The sequence below is a fragment of the Vulpes vulpes genome, chromosome 7 (genome assembly GCF_048418805.1).
Source record: "Vulpes vulpes isolate BD-2025 chromosome 7, VulVul3, whole genome shotgun sequence".
In the NCBI taxonomy this organism is placed as follows: Eukaryota; Metazoa; Chordata; class Mammalia; order Carnivora; family Canidae; genus Vulpes; species Vulpes vulpes.
The window spans coordinates 20,995,040-21,012,156 of record NC_132786.1 but is presented as its reverse complement, the minus strand read 5'-3'; the positions used below and the strand labels follow the sequence as shown (position 1 = coordinate 21,012,156).

At 38.6% G+C, this 17,117-nt stretch overlaps 1 protein-coding gene across 7 annotated transcripts in view; it reads right to left on the bottom strand.

Moving 5' to 3' along the window:
• Positions 1–17,117, bottom strand: part of ACTR3B (actin related protein 3B) — a 126,402-nt gene that overhangs the window by 50,586 nt on the left and 58,699 nt on the right. For 5 of the 7 annotated variants that reach the window (XM_072763217.1, XM_072763219.1, XM_072763218.1 and 2 more), the window contains one exon: positions 14,678–14,733. The exons of the other annotated variants lie outside the window; for them this stretch is intronic. In XM_072763217.1, the coding sequence (XP_072619318.1) occupies positions 14,678–14,733 (56 nt within the window). The remainder of the gene's footprint in view (positions 1–14,677; positions 14,734–17,117) is intronic. 7 annotated transcript variants of the gene reach the window in all.

The following is a 17,117-nucleotide window of genomic DNA, read 5'->3' as shown; positions in this document are numbered from 1 at the left end:
ACCTTGACATTTGGGAATATACTTAGTAAATAAACACACAGGACTCCACTCTAGAATTTAACATCTAATGAAATGTGGAAGCTTCACAAAGATTCAATTCTCCATTTAAATTCCTAACCCCTGGGCACCTGGGTGGCTCAATTGGTTAAGCGTCTATTTTTGGCTCAAGTCATGATCCCAGCGTCCTGGGATTGAGCTTCCTGCTCAGCATGGAGTCTGTGTCCCTTTCCCTCTGCCCCTCTCCCTGTTTGTGCTCACTCTCACTATCTCAAATAAATAAATTCCTAACCTCTGGTCTAACCGCTGAGCTCCCATTAACTCATCTTCATCAAATTTATTCCAAATTATTTTTAAAGCAGACTATCTGAAATCCCCAATTTATTACAAATGAAGAATCACAATAAAGATATACAAGTGAATTTGAATTCTTTTCCTCAGAAAGGCATTGTTTGCAGTAGCAGGTGGAAGAGGTGAAAAGGAAAAGGTCCAGGAAAGAAACCACCTCCTTTCCTCACTCCAACTCACTGCCACTTTGGACTCAAAGCTTCTGAGTTACAAAAGGGGGCACAAATGTAAGGGACAGGATTTCTGCAAGACTGAAGAAGCAGGTGTGGTGTGAAAATGCCAGGGGCAGAGCCTAGTGAGTGTGTTCATGTCAGAGCCAGTGAGCATGTCCAGAGCCCTGAGGCTGGCAACAGGGCAGAAAAGTCTGATGGGCCCTACCTGACTGAGGCGATCTGTAGAAACAAACAAAACGACCTCCAAAAACTGACCACGCCACTCAATGGCACAGGGACAGACCTCACACAGAACCATCTGATGCCCTCCCCCCAAAAAAAAGAACCATCTGATGCACACATCATGTATTACAAAGGGCCCCTAGCAAGATGGCTTGAAGCAGACCTCAAAGTCTTCATGCAGTGTGCCAGTACAAGTGACAGATTCTATCCTCTGGGCAAGATCAAACTTAATTATGCATGAATTTAGAATTAAACTGCCAAGTCAAAATAAAAAAATGTGAAGAGACAAGGGCAAAAAGATTCTGCAATTCATGACATCATTCAAATTTACCAAGAATTTGGGGGCAATATATTAACCACAAAAAAAATCACCACCTTGAGGGAGAAAATGCCAAACTTTGTGAGGTGACACTACCACACTCAAAAACCTAAATGAAAACAAGGTAAATCTTATCCTTCCGAAAAAGGCAATCAAAGTACTCTGGCCCTTGGGATGCCTAAGTGGCTCAGCAGTTGAGCATCTGCCATCGGCTCAGGTCGTGATCCCGGGGTCCTGGGATTGAATCCCACACTGGGCTCCCCATGAGGAGCCTGCTTCTCCCTCTGCCTATGTCTCTGCCTCTCTCTATGTGTCTCTCATGAATAAATAAATAAAATCTTTAAAAACAACAACAACAACAAAGTACTCTGGCCCCAGATCATAGCAGATCTATGTTTTAGTGGCCATCAGAAATAAGAAAAATTTTAAAAACCATAAAGTATACTTCTTTTAAACATTATTAACTATTATACATGAAGCAACTGAATCCATGAAACAGAATAAAGGTATATAGAGCTTATATTCAACATCTTTTGTTTATGCCCATGAAAAGCAAGATGTGGTCCAAACAGTCCTTATGAACATGACAGAGAACTGTGTCTAAGAGAGTAGCTATCAAAGACTATCTATGAGTATTCAGATTGTGTGACTCATTGCAGAGTAAGGCCACGTCACCCCAGCAGCAATCTCCAGCCTTCCGCAACATATGGTAACAGACCCTGACTCAGGTGTGAGTAGGGAAGACTCTGAGATCGGAAGACAATGAATATAACAAATAATGGAGTCAACTGGTTACACATAGGTGGCCTCTCCACACAATGGAATATAATATAGCCATGGGAAAAAATGAAGCAGGTCTTCATATATTTATTTTAAAAGGATCACTAAGGTGTGGTGTTATGAGAAAAAACACAAGGTGCAAAACAGTGGATATGCATGAAAGATGTCTGTGTATACCTGCTGGTATGTGCAGATTATCTCAGAAAGAACACACAAGAAACCAGAAACGACCATTGTTATCTAAGAGGGGAAGTTAGTGGGAGACGTTAATTTTCTGTGTGTATCCTGTTATACCATTTAACTTTCATGGTATATGAATATATTATCTACAAAATTAATTAAACTTGGACTTCTGCTTCTGCAAGGATAGAGTTAACATATTTTTCTGCTGCTCTCACTAAATACAGCCGGAATCCCTGGACTTTATGTACAAAAGAAACATAGAGTCTGAAGAGTGAAGAGCAGGCTGACTGGCTGGGGACTGCAGGACCCCAGGACCAACACAGTGGGGAGTTTCCTGGGTCTTCTTTTCATCTCATATGGTCCATACTGGGTGCTGGGGAAGCTGGCAACTCAGGACCACCAAAGAGTTCAAAACAAAAAAGGAAAAAAAAATAAAAATAAAAAATAAATAAAAATAAACAAAAAAGGTACCTCCAAAAAAGCCTGCTATCTCCAGCCAAAGAAGATAAAAGGGGCAATCTAAAAAGATTTAAAAAAAAAAAAAAAAAAAACTTCCAAACAATATCTGCTTCACTCTAGTCAAACACCATAGCACAGATGCTGCATGGGGAAGCTGGCCTTCCATCCTACTCAGCAGAATCAACCCATCCCTCTGCTTCCATGCTTGAGTTTCTTCAGAGAAGGCCTAGTAGAAAGTCAAGACTTCCATCACCATGTGCCCCCGTCCCTCCTGGCCAGGATACTACCTGCTGAGGCCGAGTGTGGAGGCTGAGCTCCCATCTTCAGTGAGCAGTAACAAGGAGCCCTCTCCCACAGTGTGTCAACAGAGGCCAAGAGAAGATCCTAAGCTTCAACCCCAAACTGGCATCCACATGGGGCATCCCCCTTTCCTTGCTGGAGCAGTATCAGAAATGACCTGCTAAAATGTCAGATTTAAACAAGACCCAGAATCTCAGAATATATCTTAAATGTCCATGTTTCAATAAAAATAATCCTCACCATAGTGAGAACAAGAAACACCTCAGCTGAAATGAAAAAAGACAATCAACAGATACCAACATCAAGATGACACAGATAAAGGAATTATTAAACAAGATTTCAGGAGCCATCTTACAACGCCTCAATGAGCAATTACAAACACATTCGAAACAATGGAAATACAAGGAAGTCTCAGCAAAGAAACACAACATGAAAAGCAAAGATAGAAGACAGAGACAAAACTGCACAGAAATCTTGGAACTAAAAAAACACAATACCTGTAATAAATATCTCAGTGGATGAATTCAACAGCAGAAAAGGATAGAGGAGGGGATCCCTGGGTGGCTCAGCGGTTTAGCGCCTGCCATTGGCTCAGGGTGTGATCTTGGAGTCCCGGGATCAAGTCCCGCATCAGGCTCCCTGCATGGAGCCTGCTTCTTCCTCTGCCTGTGTCTCTGCCTCTCTCTCTCTCTGTGTGTGTCTCTCATGAACAAATAAATAAATAAAATCTTAAAAAAAAGAAAAAAAGAAAAGGATAGAGAAAAGAATCACTGATCTCAAAGATATAATAGAAATTATCCAATCTGAACGACAAAGAAAACAGACTAAAAAGCAAATGAACTGGGCCTCAGGAACATGTAAGATATATAATAAAGCATGAGCATTCGTGCATTACAAGTCCCAAAAGGAGAAGAAAAAGGAGGTGGGGCTGGAAACGTACTCAAAGAAATAATGGCTAAAAATCTGCCAAATTTGACTAAAAAAAGACATAAGCCTACAGATTCAACACTGAACAAACCCCAAACAGGATAAACCCAAAGAAACCCATGCCAAGACATATTACAGCCAAACTTCTAAAAACTGAAGACTGAAGAAAAAATTCTGAAAGCCTCCAACAAATTTCACATCAGAAATTGGGGCACCCAGAAAAAAATGGCATATTTTTCACTTGCTGAGAGAACTGTCCACTCAGAATTCTATATTCAGCCAAAATATCCCTCAAAAATGCAGGGCAAATCAAGACATTCTCAGATAAACAAAAGCCAACAGAATTTGTCGTCAGCATACCTACTTGGAAAGAATGGCTCAAGAAAGTTCTCTAAACAGAGAGGAAATGAGAATCTTGGAACATCAGGAGGAAAGAAAAATGGAAAGAGCAAAAATAAGCATTACTTTTCTTCTCCTCTGGAGTTTTTCTAAATTATGTTTGGCAGTTAAAGCAAAAATTATAACACTGATGTCCTTCTCAATGTATGAAGAATTATTTGAGACAATTATATTAGAAATATGGGAAGATAAAGGGCCTTTCACTCAGGTAAGGTGTTGACACCAGTAGAATTAGGAAAGTTATGTATAGATAATGTAATAGACCAGCCACTTAAAAAGCTATACAAACAGATGCACTCAAAAAAACAATACATAGGGATGCCTGGGTGGCTCAGCGGTTTAGTGCCCACATTCAGCCCAGGGCATGATCCTGGAGTCCTGGGATCGAATCCCACATCAGGCTCCCTGCATGGAGCTTGCTTCTCCCTCTGCCTATGTCTCTGCTTCTCTCTCTCTCTGTGTCTTTCATGAATAAATAAATAAAATCTTTTTTAAAAATACATAAATCAAGATAAAATTCTAAAAATGTTCAAATAATCTCCAGAAACTTAGATAAAACAAAACAAAGAAACAAAAAACAGAAAGAACAAACAGGAAAAGCACTAATCAATAATTACAATAAATGTAAGTGGTCTAACTACATCAATTAAAAGATATTGGCAGAGGTAATTTAAAAAAACCTGACTGTATTTTATGCTGTCTACAAGAAACTCTCTTCAATTGTAAGGCTATATGTAGGATGAAAGTAGAAGGACAGGAAAAGATATTTACACAAACGTTAATCAAAGAAAGCATGAGTGGCTATATTGCTTCAGAAAAAGTAAACTTTATAGCAAAGAAAGAGAAGATAGAGAAGAACATTAAAAAAAAAAAAGGGGGGGGTCAGTCCATCAAGAAGACACAGGACATCTGTGAGCGTCCGCCTTCAGCTCACGTTGTGGTCCTGGAGCTCCAGGGTAGAGATGCGCATCGGGCTCCCTGCGGGGAGCCTGCCTCTCCTTCTCCCTCTGCCTAGGTCTCTGCCTCTCTCATGAATAAATAAATAAAAATCGTTAAAAAAAAAAAAAAAGAAAGAAAGAAAGAGCAATCTTAAATGTGCATGAAACAAAGAATGGAAATATAAAATAAGGGGGTACCTGGGTGGCTCAGTTTGTGAGGGCTGCCTATGGCTCAGGTCATGATCCTGGGGTCCTGGTATTGAATCCCCCATCAGGCTCCCTCTTGGGAGCCTGCCTCTCCTCCTTCTGCCTATGTCTCTGCCTCTTTCTCTATGTCTCTCATGAATAAATAAGTAAGATCTTTAAAAAAAAAAGAAAGAAAGAAAAGAAAAGAAAAAAAGGAAATGTAAAGCACGTGAGACAAAAACTGATGGGAGGGGTATCTGGATGGCTCAGTCGATGAAGCACCTGCCTTCAGCTCAGGTCATGATCCTGGATTCCCAGAATCCAGCCTGTCAGGCTCCCTGCCCAGCAAGAAGTCTGGTTCTTTCTCTCCTTCTGCCACTCCCCCTGCTCCTTCTCTCAATCTCTCTCTCTCTCAAATAAATTTTTTAAAAATTGTTTTAATTTCAAAACTGATGGGAGAAACAGATTCACAATTATACTTGTAAACTTCAATACCTCTCTCTCAACAATTGATAGAACAAGGACAGAAGAACTCAACAATACCATCAACCTACAGAAGCTAAGCAACATATACAAAACACTCCACCCAATAAGAACAGAATATATACAGTTTACAAGTGCCCATGGAACCAAAATAAACCTTAACTAGGCCATAAAAGAAACCTTAATTATTTTATAAGAATTAAAGTCATACAGAACATGCTTTCTGACTACAATGGAATAAACTCAAAAATCAATAACAGAAAGATAACAAGAAACCCCCCTCTCCACAACAGTTGGAAATGAAACCACATAGTTGTTGTTTTTTTAAGATTTTATTTATTTATTCATGATAGTCACACAGAGAGAGAGAGAGAGAGGCAGAGACACAGGCAGAGGGAGAAGCAGGCTCCATGCAGGGAGCCTGACGTGGGATTCGATCCTGGGTCTCCAGGATCATGCCCTGGGCCAAAGGCAGGTGCCAAACCGCTGCGCCACCCAGGGATCCCTGAAACCACATAGTTCTTAATAGGTTAAAGAGAAAATGTCAGGGAGACTAAAAACTACATGAATGGAATGGAAACAAAAATGCAAGATATAAAAATGTGTGGACACAGCAAAAGCAGTGCTAACTGGGAAAATTTAAACACTAAATGCTGACATCAGGAAAGAGAAAAAGTCTCAAATCAATAATCCTAAGGTCGCAACTTAAAAACCTAGGAAAAAAAAGAAACTAGAAAAAGAAGAACAAAATAAATCCAAAGCAAGAAAAAGGAAAGAAATGTGGGTAAGAACAGAAATCAATGAAATTAAAAAAAAAAAAAAAAAGAAGAAGAAGAAGAAATCAATGAAATTTAAAACAGAAAAACAGAGAAAAACCAATGAATCCAAAAGCTGGTGTATCAAAAGTTAAGCCTCCTGCTTTGCAGAAAACCCTGGGAAGATGGAAAGAGAAGCTACACAATGGGAGAAATTATTTGGAAACCACATATCTGACAAAGGACTCATATCTAGCATATATAAAGAACTCTCAAAACCTCACAGTAAAAATATAAGCAAGCCAGTTAGAAAATGACCAAAAGATATGAAGTGACATTTAATGGAAGAGGATACTCAGATGGAAAATAAGCACATGAGATATTCACCACCACCAGTCATTAGAGAAATGAAGATTAAGACCATGATAATATCACTACACACTTATGAGAACAGCTAAAATAAAAAACTGTAATAATACCAAATGCTGGCAAGGATGCAGTGAAGCTGGCTCTCATACACAGCTGGCAGAAATGCAAAATGGTCTAGCCACTATGGGAAAGACTTTGGCAGTTTCTTAATAATACTAAACATAAACTTGTCATACAATGCAGCAATTACACTACACAGCATTTAACTAGGGAAATGAAAAATTATGTCCACACAAAAACCTGTATACAATATTTTTTTCATACGATTTGCATAGCAGCTTTATTTTTAATAGCTGAAAATTGGAAATAACAAGATGTCCCTTAGTAGATGGATGTTTAAACACTGTGGTACATTCATACACTGAAGCTCTACTCAGATAAAAAAAAAGTACCATCTACTGATACATACAACAATTTGGATGGATCTCAAGGGCATTATGCCAAGTGAAAAAGTCAGTCTCAAAAGGACACATACTGTATGATTCCAGTTATAAAACATTCTCAAAAAACAAAATTATAGAAAGAGATTAGTAGATGTCAAAGTTTAGGAATGGTGGAGGGGAAGACAAGTGTAATTATAAAGAAATAGCACTGAAGAGATTATTATGGTCATGTGATAGTTCTACATCTTGACTGTAGTGGTGATTATAGGAATCTACATGAGATAAAATGACAGAATTGCACACACATTGGATTCATGTCTGGTCCCTGGTGTTAATGCTGTGCTATAGCAGTCGGAAGGAAAAAAAAAAATGCTGTACTATAATCATGTAAGATGTAGCCAGGGATGAAACAGGGAGAAGGTACATGAGACCTCTCCAAACTGTTTTTTACACGACCTGTGAGTCTGTAATTATTTCAAAATAACATATCTGAAGACAAATAAAATATAATTTGTAAACTATTTAAAGAAATTAAAAAATAAAACCCCGAGTTAGTGTCATTAGTGTCATGATGAACCAAAACTCATAAAATTAAACTTAATAAAGAAAAATGTAAATGTTATGCAGGTTTTTAAAAATTGTATGAGTACAGAATGAGGGTAACCAGAAGAGATGGATTATTTTCCCAATGCCAAAAAGTCATCTGAGGGTAATTTAAGAAAGATTATCAGAAAAGTGTGTTTAAGGCAGAGTGCATCTAAAGAGATAGATATAAATTCCGTATCTTAGAAACACTTGCTACATAATTACCAGACAACAGTAATTAATATATACAGTACATTTCCCAAAAGAATGTCATATATTTGACTAAGCCTTCAAGGAATAAATAATTCCTATCTTACATAAATTATTCCAAAGAACAGAAAAGAAAGCTGAAAAACTCATTTTTTAAGGCCAGTATAATTTTGATTTTCAAACCAAATCAAAAAAGTACAGGAAAGGAAAATCATACACCAACCTCACTTTTGAACACTGATGCAAAAACCCAAATAAATATTGGCAAATACAATCCAGCATGTAGTGGTATTTCATAACCAAGTAGAACTTATCTCAAGAATGAAATAAAAGACTGTTTAATGTATGAAAATATATTAATGTAATTCATATATATATATTCATATATAATTCATCATATTAGGAGCTTAAATGTCCAAAACCATATGATCATCTCAATAGATACACAAAAAGCCTTAAATGTTAATATCCATCCACAATTTTTTTTTAAATTTTAACTCTTAGTAAACTAGGAATAGAAAGGGTACTGAAAAGAACATTTCCACAAACCCAAGAGTAATCACTAGTGTCCCACTAATATCATTGCTTTTAGAATCAGAAAGACAGGCATGTGGGTGGTTCAGTCTGCTGAGCATCCAATTCTTGATTTGGGCTCAGGTCATGATCTCAGGGTCATAAGATCCAGCTCCACAGATGGGCTCCGCATTCAGCCTAGCAGGGAGTCTGCTTGAGATTCTCTCCTCCACCCTCTCCCCCTCCCAACCCCCTACTCCACACTCGCACACACACATGCACTCTCTCAAATAAATAAACCTTTGAAAACAAAAGTTTTTTAAAAATTAAAAATTAAATCAGAAAGACAAAAACACCCACTAGAACCTCCAGTTCTAGTCACTATGGCAGAAAAGTTCTAGCCGGTACAAAAGACCAAGAAAAAAAATATGAAATACTAGAATTGAAACAAATAACCATAATTTGCAATTAACAGTCTGCATAGAAAACTTACAAGAATCTGCAAGCTAATAGAATAAGAGAAGTTGTTGGATTGAAACACACACACACAAAAAAAAAAAAAACCTCAATTGCATTCTTATATGCTAGGAGTAACTAAATATAAAATGTATTTTTAGAAAATTCACAACAGGAACAAATGCATAAAGGTACCTAAAATTAAATCTAGCAAAAAGTATATGAGCTTGGGACGCCTAGGTGGCTCAGTTGGTTAAGCAGCTGACTCTTGGTTTTGGCTCAGGTCATGATCTCAAGGGAATGGGGCTGCCTCACTGGGCTCTCTGCTCAGTAGGGAGTATGCCTGGGGATTCTCTCTCTCCCTCTCTGACCCTCCCTCTGCTGGCACATGCTCTCTCTCTCTGAAACAAATAAATAAATCTTTTTCAAAAAAAAAGGTTTGAGCTTTATGAAGATTATTATAAAACATTACTAAAAAACATGAGAATCATGAATAAACAATACAACATATATACCATATTCATAGATAGAAAAACTCAACTTATAAAGATGTCAAATTTTTCCCAAATTAATCTATGAACTGAATGTGTCTCTAATCAAAACTCCATTACAATTTTTCATGGAGCTTAAACTGATTTTAAAATCTATTATATAGAGTAAGGGTCTAAAAATAGCCAAGGTTATTCTGAGAAAGAAAAAGAAGGGAAGAACCACACCTACCAGATATCGAGACACTTGCTAAAATAATAGTATTTAAGATACCATGAATTTGGAGCAGAGATAAACAAATGTATGCATGAAACAAAATAAAAGACCAGAAATATTCCCAAGCATATATGGTACCTATGATTGAAAAGGAATGACAAATTAAAATTCACTCTTTAATTAAGGGTGCTGGGACAAGTGTCCTTCCATTTGGAAAATAAGTAAAATAAGTATCCCACACTATATTCAAAAAATAAACTCAAAATTTTATAAGAAAATTTAGAAAATCTTTATGACTTTGGAACAGAAATGTATTTTTTAAAATGGAAATTATAAATAGAAAATACTGAATATTTTAACTATATCAAAATTTTAAATTTCTACATTTAAAAAATCATTTAAAAAGATGTCATAAAGTAGGAGACAATATTTGCAACAAATTAATATTCAAAGTATACATATAAGGCCCCATAAAACTCCATAAAAAAGACCAAAAAATGCAACAGAAAAATGGGCAAAGATGTGAACAGGCAATGAAAGGTGTTCTACCTTACTAGTCATTAGAGAAGTGGACATTATAAATGCAAATTTATAAAACCTAGTCATCAGAGAAATGCACATTCATGAGACTGGTGAAAATTTAAGTCTACCAACATCAACTATTGTCAAAGCTGTGCAGAAACAGAAACCTTCTGCCACCGGTGATAGGAGTTTAAATCAACACAACAATCACAGCCTGGCAACAGCTGAGAAGGCTGAAGAGGTGCACACCCGGACAACATGTGCATTATTTTCTCTTGGGAAACTAGCACATGTGGATAAAGAGAGGTTTATTGCACCATTTTGTATAATACAGAAAACTAGAAAATGCCCAAGTGAAAAAAAAAATTGTTGAGATTCAAATGCTAGAACTCTGATGGAGAACTGAGGATATTAACACTGATAAATCTTAAAAACACATTATTGAGGGATTTCTTTTTAAAGGACAATGCAGAAAGTGGTTTACAGTACGGTATCATTTGGAAATATTTAAATGACAGACCAATGCTACGTACTCTGCACCTAAAAGGTCAGGGTAGAACATACCGGCCACAGGAAGTACCTGGCAGAGCAGGGATTGAAAGGAAGGGGATGGGCTGGAGGCAGAGGAAGAGGACCACACCCACTCTGATGCGTGTGTTTACTACATATGTACAGGATGAAATCAGGTCAGCATTTGTTCATTCAGGGTGATGGGTATATGGGTCTATGCAATATCATCTTCTGCAAAACTTTTTGGCTGAAATAAAAATTTTAAAGAACTCTTCAATTAAAAAAAAAAAAAATTAAAACATCTCTGGGCTCAGTCTCCATCTTCGGTCTAGACCTTCCCCTGAGCATGCACCTTTCACCTGATGCCTATAGTACCCTTATAACTGAACTCTTCAAACACAGAATGTCTAAAATGTACTTACTTTCCCCTGATCCCTCCTTGCACCTCCCACCTGCTCCTTCTATGGATGTGATCACCACATATACTTAGCCCTCTGCAGAAAACTTTTCAACAACTCTCAATATACTCCAACAATGTAAAGACAAAAAAAGGTAGGGAAAACCTTTCAAACAATCAAGAAAATCCTGCACACAAGTGCAAACAAATCAGGTACAAGACGAAACGGGGCTCAGTACCTCTCCAGCCCAGGGGGCCAGGCCCAGGGGAGCCCCTCAAGGAACAATCTGAAAATTCCCAGAGGCAAAATAAAATTAAAATTCCTTAAGAGGACAAAGTCTTTCATGACCTGGCCCTCCTCCACATTTCCAACCACGTTTCCTGCCACTGTCTGTTCAGAGCTGGGACTTCCAACACCAGCGGAACACTATTCTTCACATGCCCCATGTGTATCGCCTCCATGTCCAGCAGCATCAGAGAGCCTTACCACACATCCACACAAGCTCCACCTTTACTCTGTGGGTGCTACCTCAGCATGTGTGACTTGAACTTCACCTTGTAAACAGAGCCTCTAGAGCCAGAAACATGATTCAGCTCCCAGAACTAAGGCTAGCAGTGAAGCCAACAGCCTGCGGTAACCAAGCCCTCTACCTAGTCCAACATCTTCACTTCTGCCCAAACATCTTCTCACCTCGCCTCCTGGGGCTTCTCCATCTCTTGCAACAAATGTAGCCAACAATATAACTGTTCTTTTACTCCTACCTCTGACATTTTTATGCTCTTTCTAGCTTCTGCTACTGTGAAGGTTGACAGCACCAATCTGAGAGCTGCTTTGCTGTCTGACAGTGAATGAAATCCTGCTAATAAGTAACTTCAGTTCTCCTCCCTGTTAATGATGACAGGTTAAATGGGCCAGCCAGCTGAATGCTGCTGGCAGTTTTAAATGGCAGCACATTAAAGCAAAAGGTGCAAGGTCAGCCTTTTCGCGCTGTGGCATTTAACAAGGTTAAAATCCAATGTGTTCTGAGAAGTCAGAAAGTCCAAATTATCAATCTAGCATGGAATGATCAAGTTCCAGGGCATTTGTGATAATAAAATTCACAGAAGACCGATCTAGCCTACAAAGTGCCAACTCTGACTTCACTGTGTCCCCTCAAACTCCTATGTTGAAGCCCTTACCCTCAGTGTGACTGCATTTAGAGATGGAGACTATAAAATGGAGACTATGGTAATCAAAGCTAACAGGTCATAAAGTGGGGCCTTAATCTAAATGAAATTGTTAGAAGAAGAGGAGGAAGAAACAACAGAGATCTCTCTTTGGCTTTTTTTTTTTAAAGGCCTTTTGACAATTTTTTTTTTTAAGATTTTATTTATTTATTCATAAGAGACACACAGAGAGAGGCAGAGACACAGGCAGAGGGAAGCAGGCTCCATTCAGGGAGCCCAACATGGGACTCGATCCTAGGACCCCAGGATCACACCCTAGACTGAAGGCAGCACTAAACCGCTGAGCCACCAGGGCTGCCCTCTTTGGCTTTGATTATGATCACAGTCATCCTATTCGAGTGTGGCTTTTTTAAAAGAAAACACCAACACCTGAACTTGGACAGCACCAGGAAGGCCCAGCTGAATTCAGAGAATATGCTAACAGAAGAAAATTAGGACCAGCTTCCTCATCTGTTGGGAGAGGACGTCAACAACCAGTCTTTGAACTTCTAAAGTGTTGTTCCCTTTTTTTTTTTTTAAGATGATCTAGAGTAGAATCTAACAAATTGTGGAATATTATTTTTTAGCCATACATTGTCCCAAAAGTGGTGTTGTACAGAAAGTAAACTTGGGGAACATATAATATTAAATTAAATTAAACTCTTCTTTTAAAAAAAAAGCGGGGGGGGAGGCCATGTGAGGACACAGTGAGAAGGTGTCATCTGCAGACCAAGGAGGGAGGCCTCACCAGAAGCCAATCCTGACCACACTTTGATCTCAGACTTTAAGCCTCCATTCTGTGATCAAATATATTTCTGTAATGGTATTTTGTAATGGCAGCCCTAGCGAATGATTACACTAAATTATGAATTGTGAATAAAGATACAGCAGACGAATCATGCCTCTTATTGAGGACACCCCATCATGGCACCAAGGTATTCAAACCTAGAAATCAAATTCATGATTAACTTCATCCAGCAAGGAAGGATGTAGAATGAGGTAAATGAAATGTGCTCAAGGAACCCGACAGAGGCTTTAGTCTTCCCTTGAATAAATGCTAAGAACCTTGTCTCCAGCTCTCCAAAGCTTTCCATGGTCCATACTGCTCACAAGAGCCTGTCATTACAATGTCACTGACCCTGTAACAACTCAATTTCTAAGATCACAACTCATCTCACAAGAGTTACATTTAAGAGACAGAGTTTCCCTTCACTCTGGATGGATATACGTTACTCTGGTCAACTGCCTCCAAATAATAATTCGAAATTTAAATAGTTTCAGGAAAAAATTCTGCCCTATAAACAACTGACCTGACCCTGGAAGCTGCCATGGGAAACAAAGAGTGGGTAGGGGGCACTCCTGCCAAAATTTCTTAAGTTTATCATTCTTTAGCGACTAAAATTTGAACAAAAGCAGACACTCTGAACACAATAAAACAGTCATCAACCCTCTCATTTCAAAAAAAAAAAGATATTTCAATAAAGTGAATAGTACAATACAATGGATATTCAGTCCCTGGAGTTGCTAATAAAACTGCACTTAGGGCAGCCCCAGTGGCTCAGCAGTTTAGCGCAATCTTCAGCCCAAGGCGTGATCCTAGAGACCCCGGATTGAGTCCCACATCGGGCTCCCTACATGGAGCCTACTTCTCCCTCTGCCTCTGCCTCTGTCTCTGTGTGTGTGTGTGTGTGTCCCTCATGAATAAATAAAATCTTTAAAAAAAAAATACTGCACTTACTTAAAATTACAAATTAGGGGATCCCTGGGTGGTGCAGCGGTTTGGCGCCTGCCTTTGGCCCAGGGCGCGATCCTAGAGACCCGGGATCGAATCCCACGTCAGGCTCCCGGTGCATGGAGCCTGCTTCTCCCTCTGCCTGTGTCTCTGCCTCTCTCTCTCTCTCTCTCTCTGTGTGACTATCATAAATAAATAAAAATTTAAAAAAAAATTACAAATTAACCTTAAAGGACTAGATATACCTCTTCAAAGTAGCGCAGACCTTTATGGCTGAATGAAAAGTCCCTGCCAACCACCAAAGCGGAAACTCTAATGACAGGGACAAGGGGCTTAACAGAAGACAATCAAAGTGTCAGAAATTTGGGGGGGTGGGGGAGTTAGGGTACAGCCACAGTCCACAGCATATTCAGCAACCAGGTGTCAACATTAATAACCCTCCCCAGTCACCATAACAGTCTTCTAAAAGCAGATGGCAAGTCAGTTAATATGCCTGGAAAAACAATCAGAATGTTGAGAACCCCAATCCTTTAGAAATGCGAGGGTGGAGCTGTACTTACATGAAGGAATAATGAACTGTGGCTCAGTGTTGCCTGCGTAGCCAAGCTTGGTATACCTAAAAGCACAAAGTCATCAACACAGGTTTAGATAATAATACTCTCCCCTGTATCCCATTAGCGTCTTTAATTATAAGCTCTCCAAGTCCTAAGATATCAAGCCTCAGAATATCCAATTGAAATTTAATAAATAAATAAATAAATAAATAAATAAATAAATAAATAAATAAATAAAGCTTATGATGACTGCGAATCACTCATTTCAGACAAGCAAGCTGTTATCAAAACATAAAATGTTATGCTTGTTTCTATTGGGAAAAATCTTGCACACATGCATTAACACATGTTATATTTGTGTATTCCTATCAACTTTACAAGTGCTTTTACACTCTTTTACTTTTTTGACAAAAATCCTGTCAAGAAAGTAAATATTATCCCTATTTTGCAGATGAGAACACTGAGGTACTGGGAAGTCAATTCGGCTGCCCAAAGCCAAGCAGCTGGTGAACAGAAAAAAAAAAAAAAAAAAGGAAAAAAAAATCTAAATATGCAGGCTAAATCCCAGAGTTGGCTCTCAAAGAAGTGTACTTCTCAAACTTCATGAACTTTTGGGGGGAGGGGGGCTTAAAAATGATTATATAATTTTCTTAAAATGTCATGGCATATGTCTAGAAACAGCTACTGCCACCTCCTGAGAATATCTGACAGGAGCATCTCTTATCATCTCATTTCAGAAGGAGCCCATTTTCTGTCAAGATACTCTGTGTGATGGATTCCAAAAGTCTTAACTAAAACAAATGCCAAAATACTACTATCTGTTCCAAAAGCATTTGCTAATCTCTTAAATATATATATATATATATATATATATATATATATATAAAAGAAAAAGAAAGAAAGAAAAGTAGCAGGGGGAGACCGCCACTGAGAACCATCTGCTGGAAATAAAAAATTGAAAACTGAAAAGACTCATCAGCTCCTCCTTTATTAGGCTACTGTAATGAATAGTAAAGTCTGGACAACTGAGCCATCGTCCTGCAGTAATGCCTGTAATGAAGAAAAACACTGCTCAGCGGTGTGGAAAGTAGCTCTATTAACTCATTCTAGTTTATAAATTCTTTCAAGATGCTCAATACTAAAAATTTTTCATGCAGTATTGCATTCCGAATTTAATAAATCATTTTTATGATTTTTCTATGTATTTTACCATATGCTAATTTTACTAATTTTGAACACATAGTGAATGAATGAGCTTTGGTGAGCCAAAAATGGCAAGTCAGCTCCATTTAAATTACGCCCTACTGTTCAGTCTCCAAGGATCCGACGTCTTGGTTCCATAAGAATCTAGGCAGGGCAGAGCTCTGAAACGCACTGGACCCTACAAGAAGTTTCTGAGACCCACCTGAGGGCCCCCAAGTCCCACAAGTTACCTGACACACAAACCAAGTGGACTCCACTCCAGGGCTCACCAGACCCAAAGGGAGGTTTCAAAGTTGACCCAGGCCCAGGGACTTTCCAGGAGGAAGGCAATATACACTCAATTTTTTAAAATTCCCAATTCAATCACCATTCTGGAAGTATATTCCAGACAATAAATATAAATAAACTGAACTGCTGACCCAAGGCTAAAGAAACAAGTAGGTCAGAAATCACTAAACTCCTCAAATTAAAGACTGTATTTTGGGAGGTGGGCGGGGGGTGGGGGTGACTGGGTGACAGGCACTGAGGTGGGCACTTGACGGGATGAGCACTGGGTGTTATTCTATATGTTGGCAAATTGAACACCAATAAAAAATAAATTTATAAAAATAACAAAAAAAATTAACTACTCATCAATAAAAATAAATAAATAAATAGATAATAAAGACTGTATTTTTTAAAAGGCCATATCACTCCCCTCTAAAAAATATGTAATTTGGACTTAAAAAAATCTGTCTTCCCACGTTGTTAGATTACAAGTTGTAGGGATCTCTGGGTGGCGCAGCGCTTTGGCGCCTGCCTTTGGCCCAGGGCACGATCCTGGAGAACCGGGATCGAATCCCACATCCGGCTCCCGGTGCATGGAGCCTGCTTCTCCCTCTGCCTGTGTCTCTGCCTCTCTCTCTCTCTCTCTCTCTCTGTGACTACCATAAATAAAATAAAATAAAAAATTTTTTAAAAAAATTAAAAAAAAGATTACAAGTTGTATGATGTACCTCCACCCTTGGCATGGTGCCAGGCACTCCATAAATATCTGCTGAATGAGTTCTTACCAATGTAAGGAAAGATACTTGCTGTCTAACTGCTGGGGAAAGGAATGGAGTGGGAGGGGGGATGCTGAAAGTCAGAAACAAGGGGAGGGAACCACAAAAGGCCAGACCCATCATCTAGCACAATCTTTCATTTATAGATGACAAAATACTTGTTTGTGTGATGAGATTATTTCCAAAAAAGAAAAAAACCT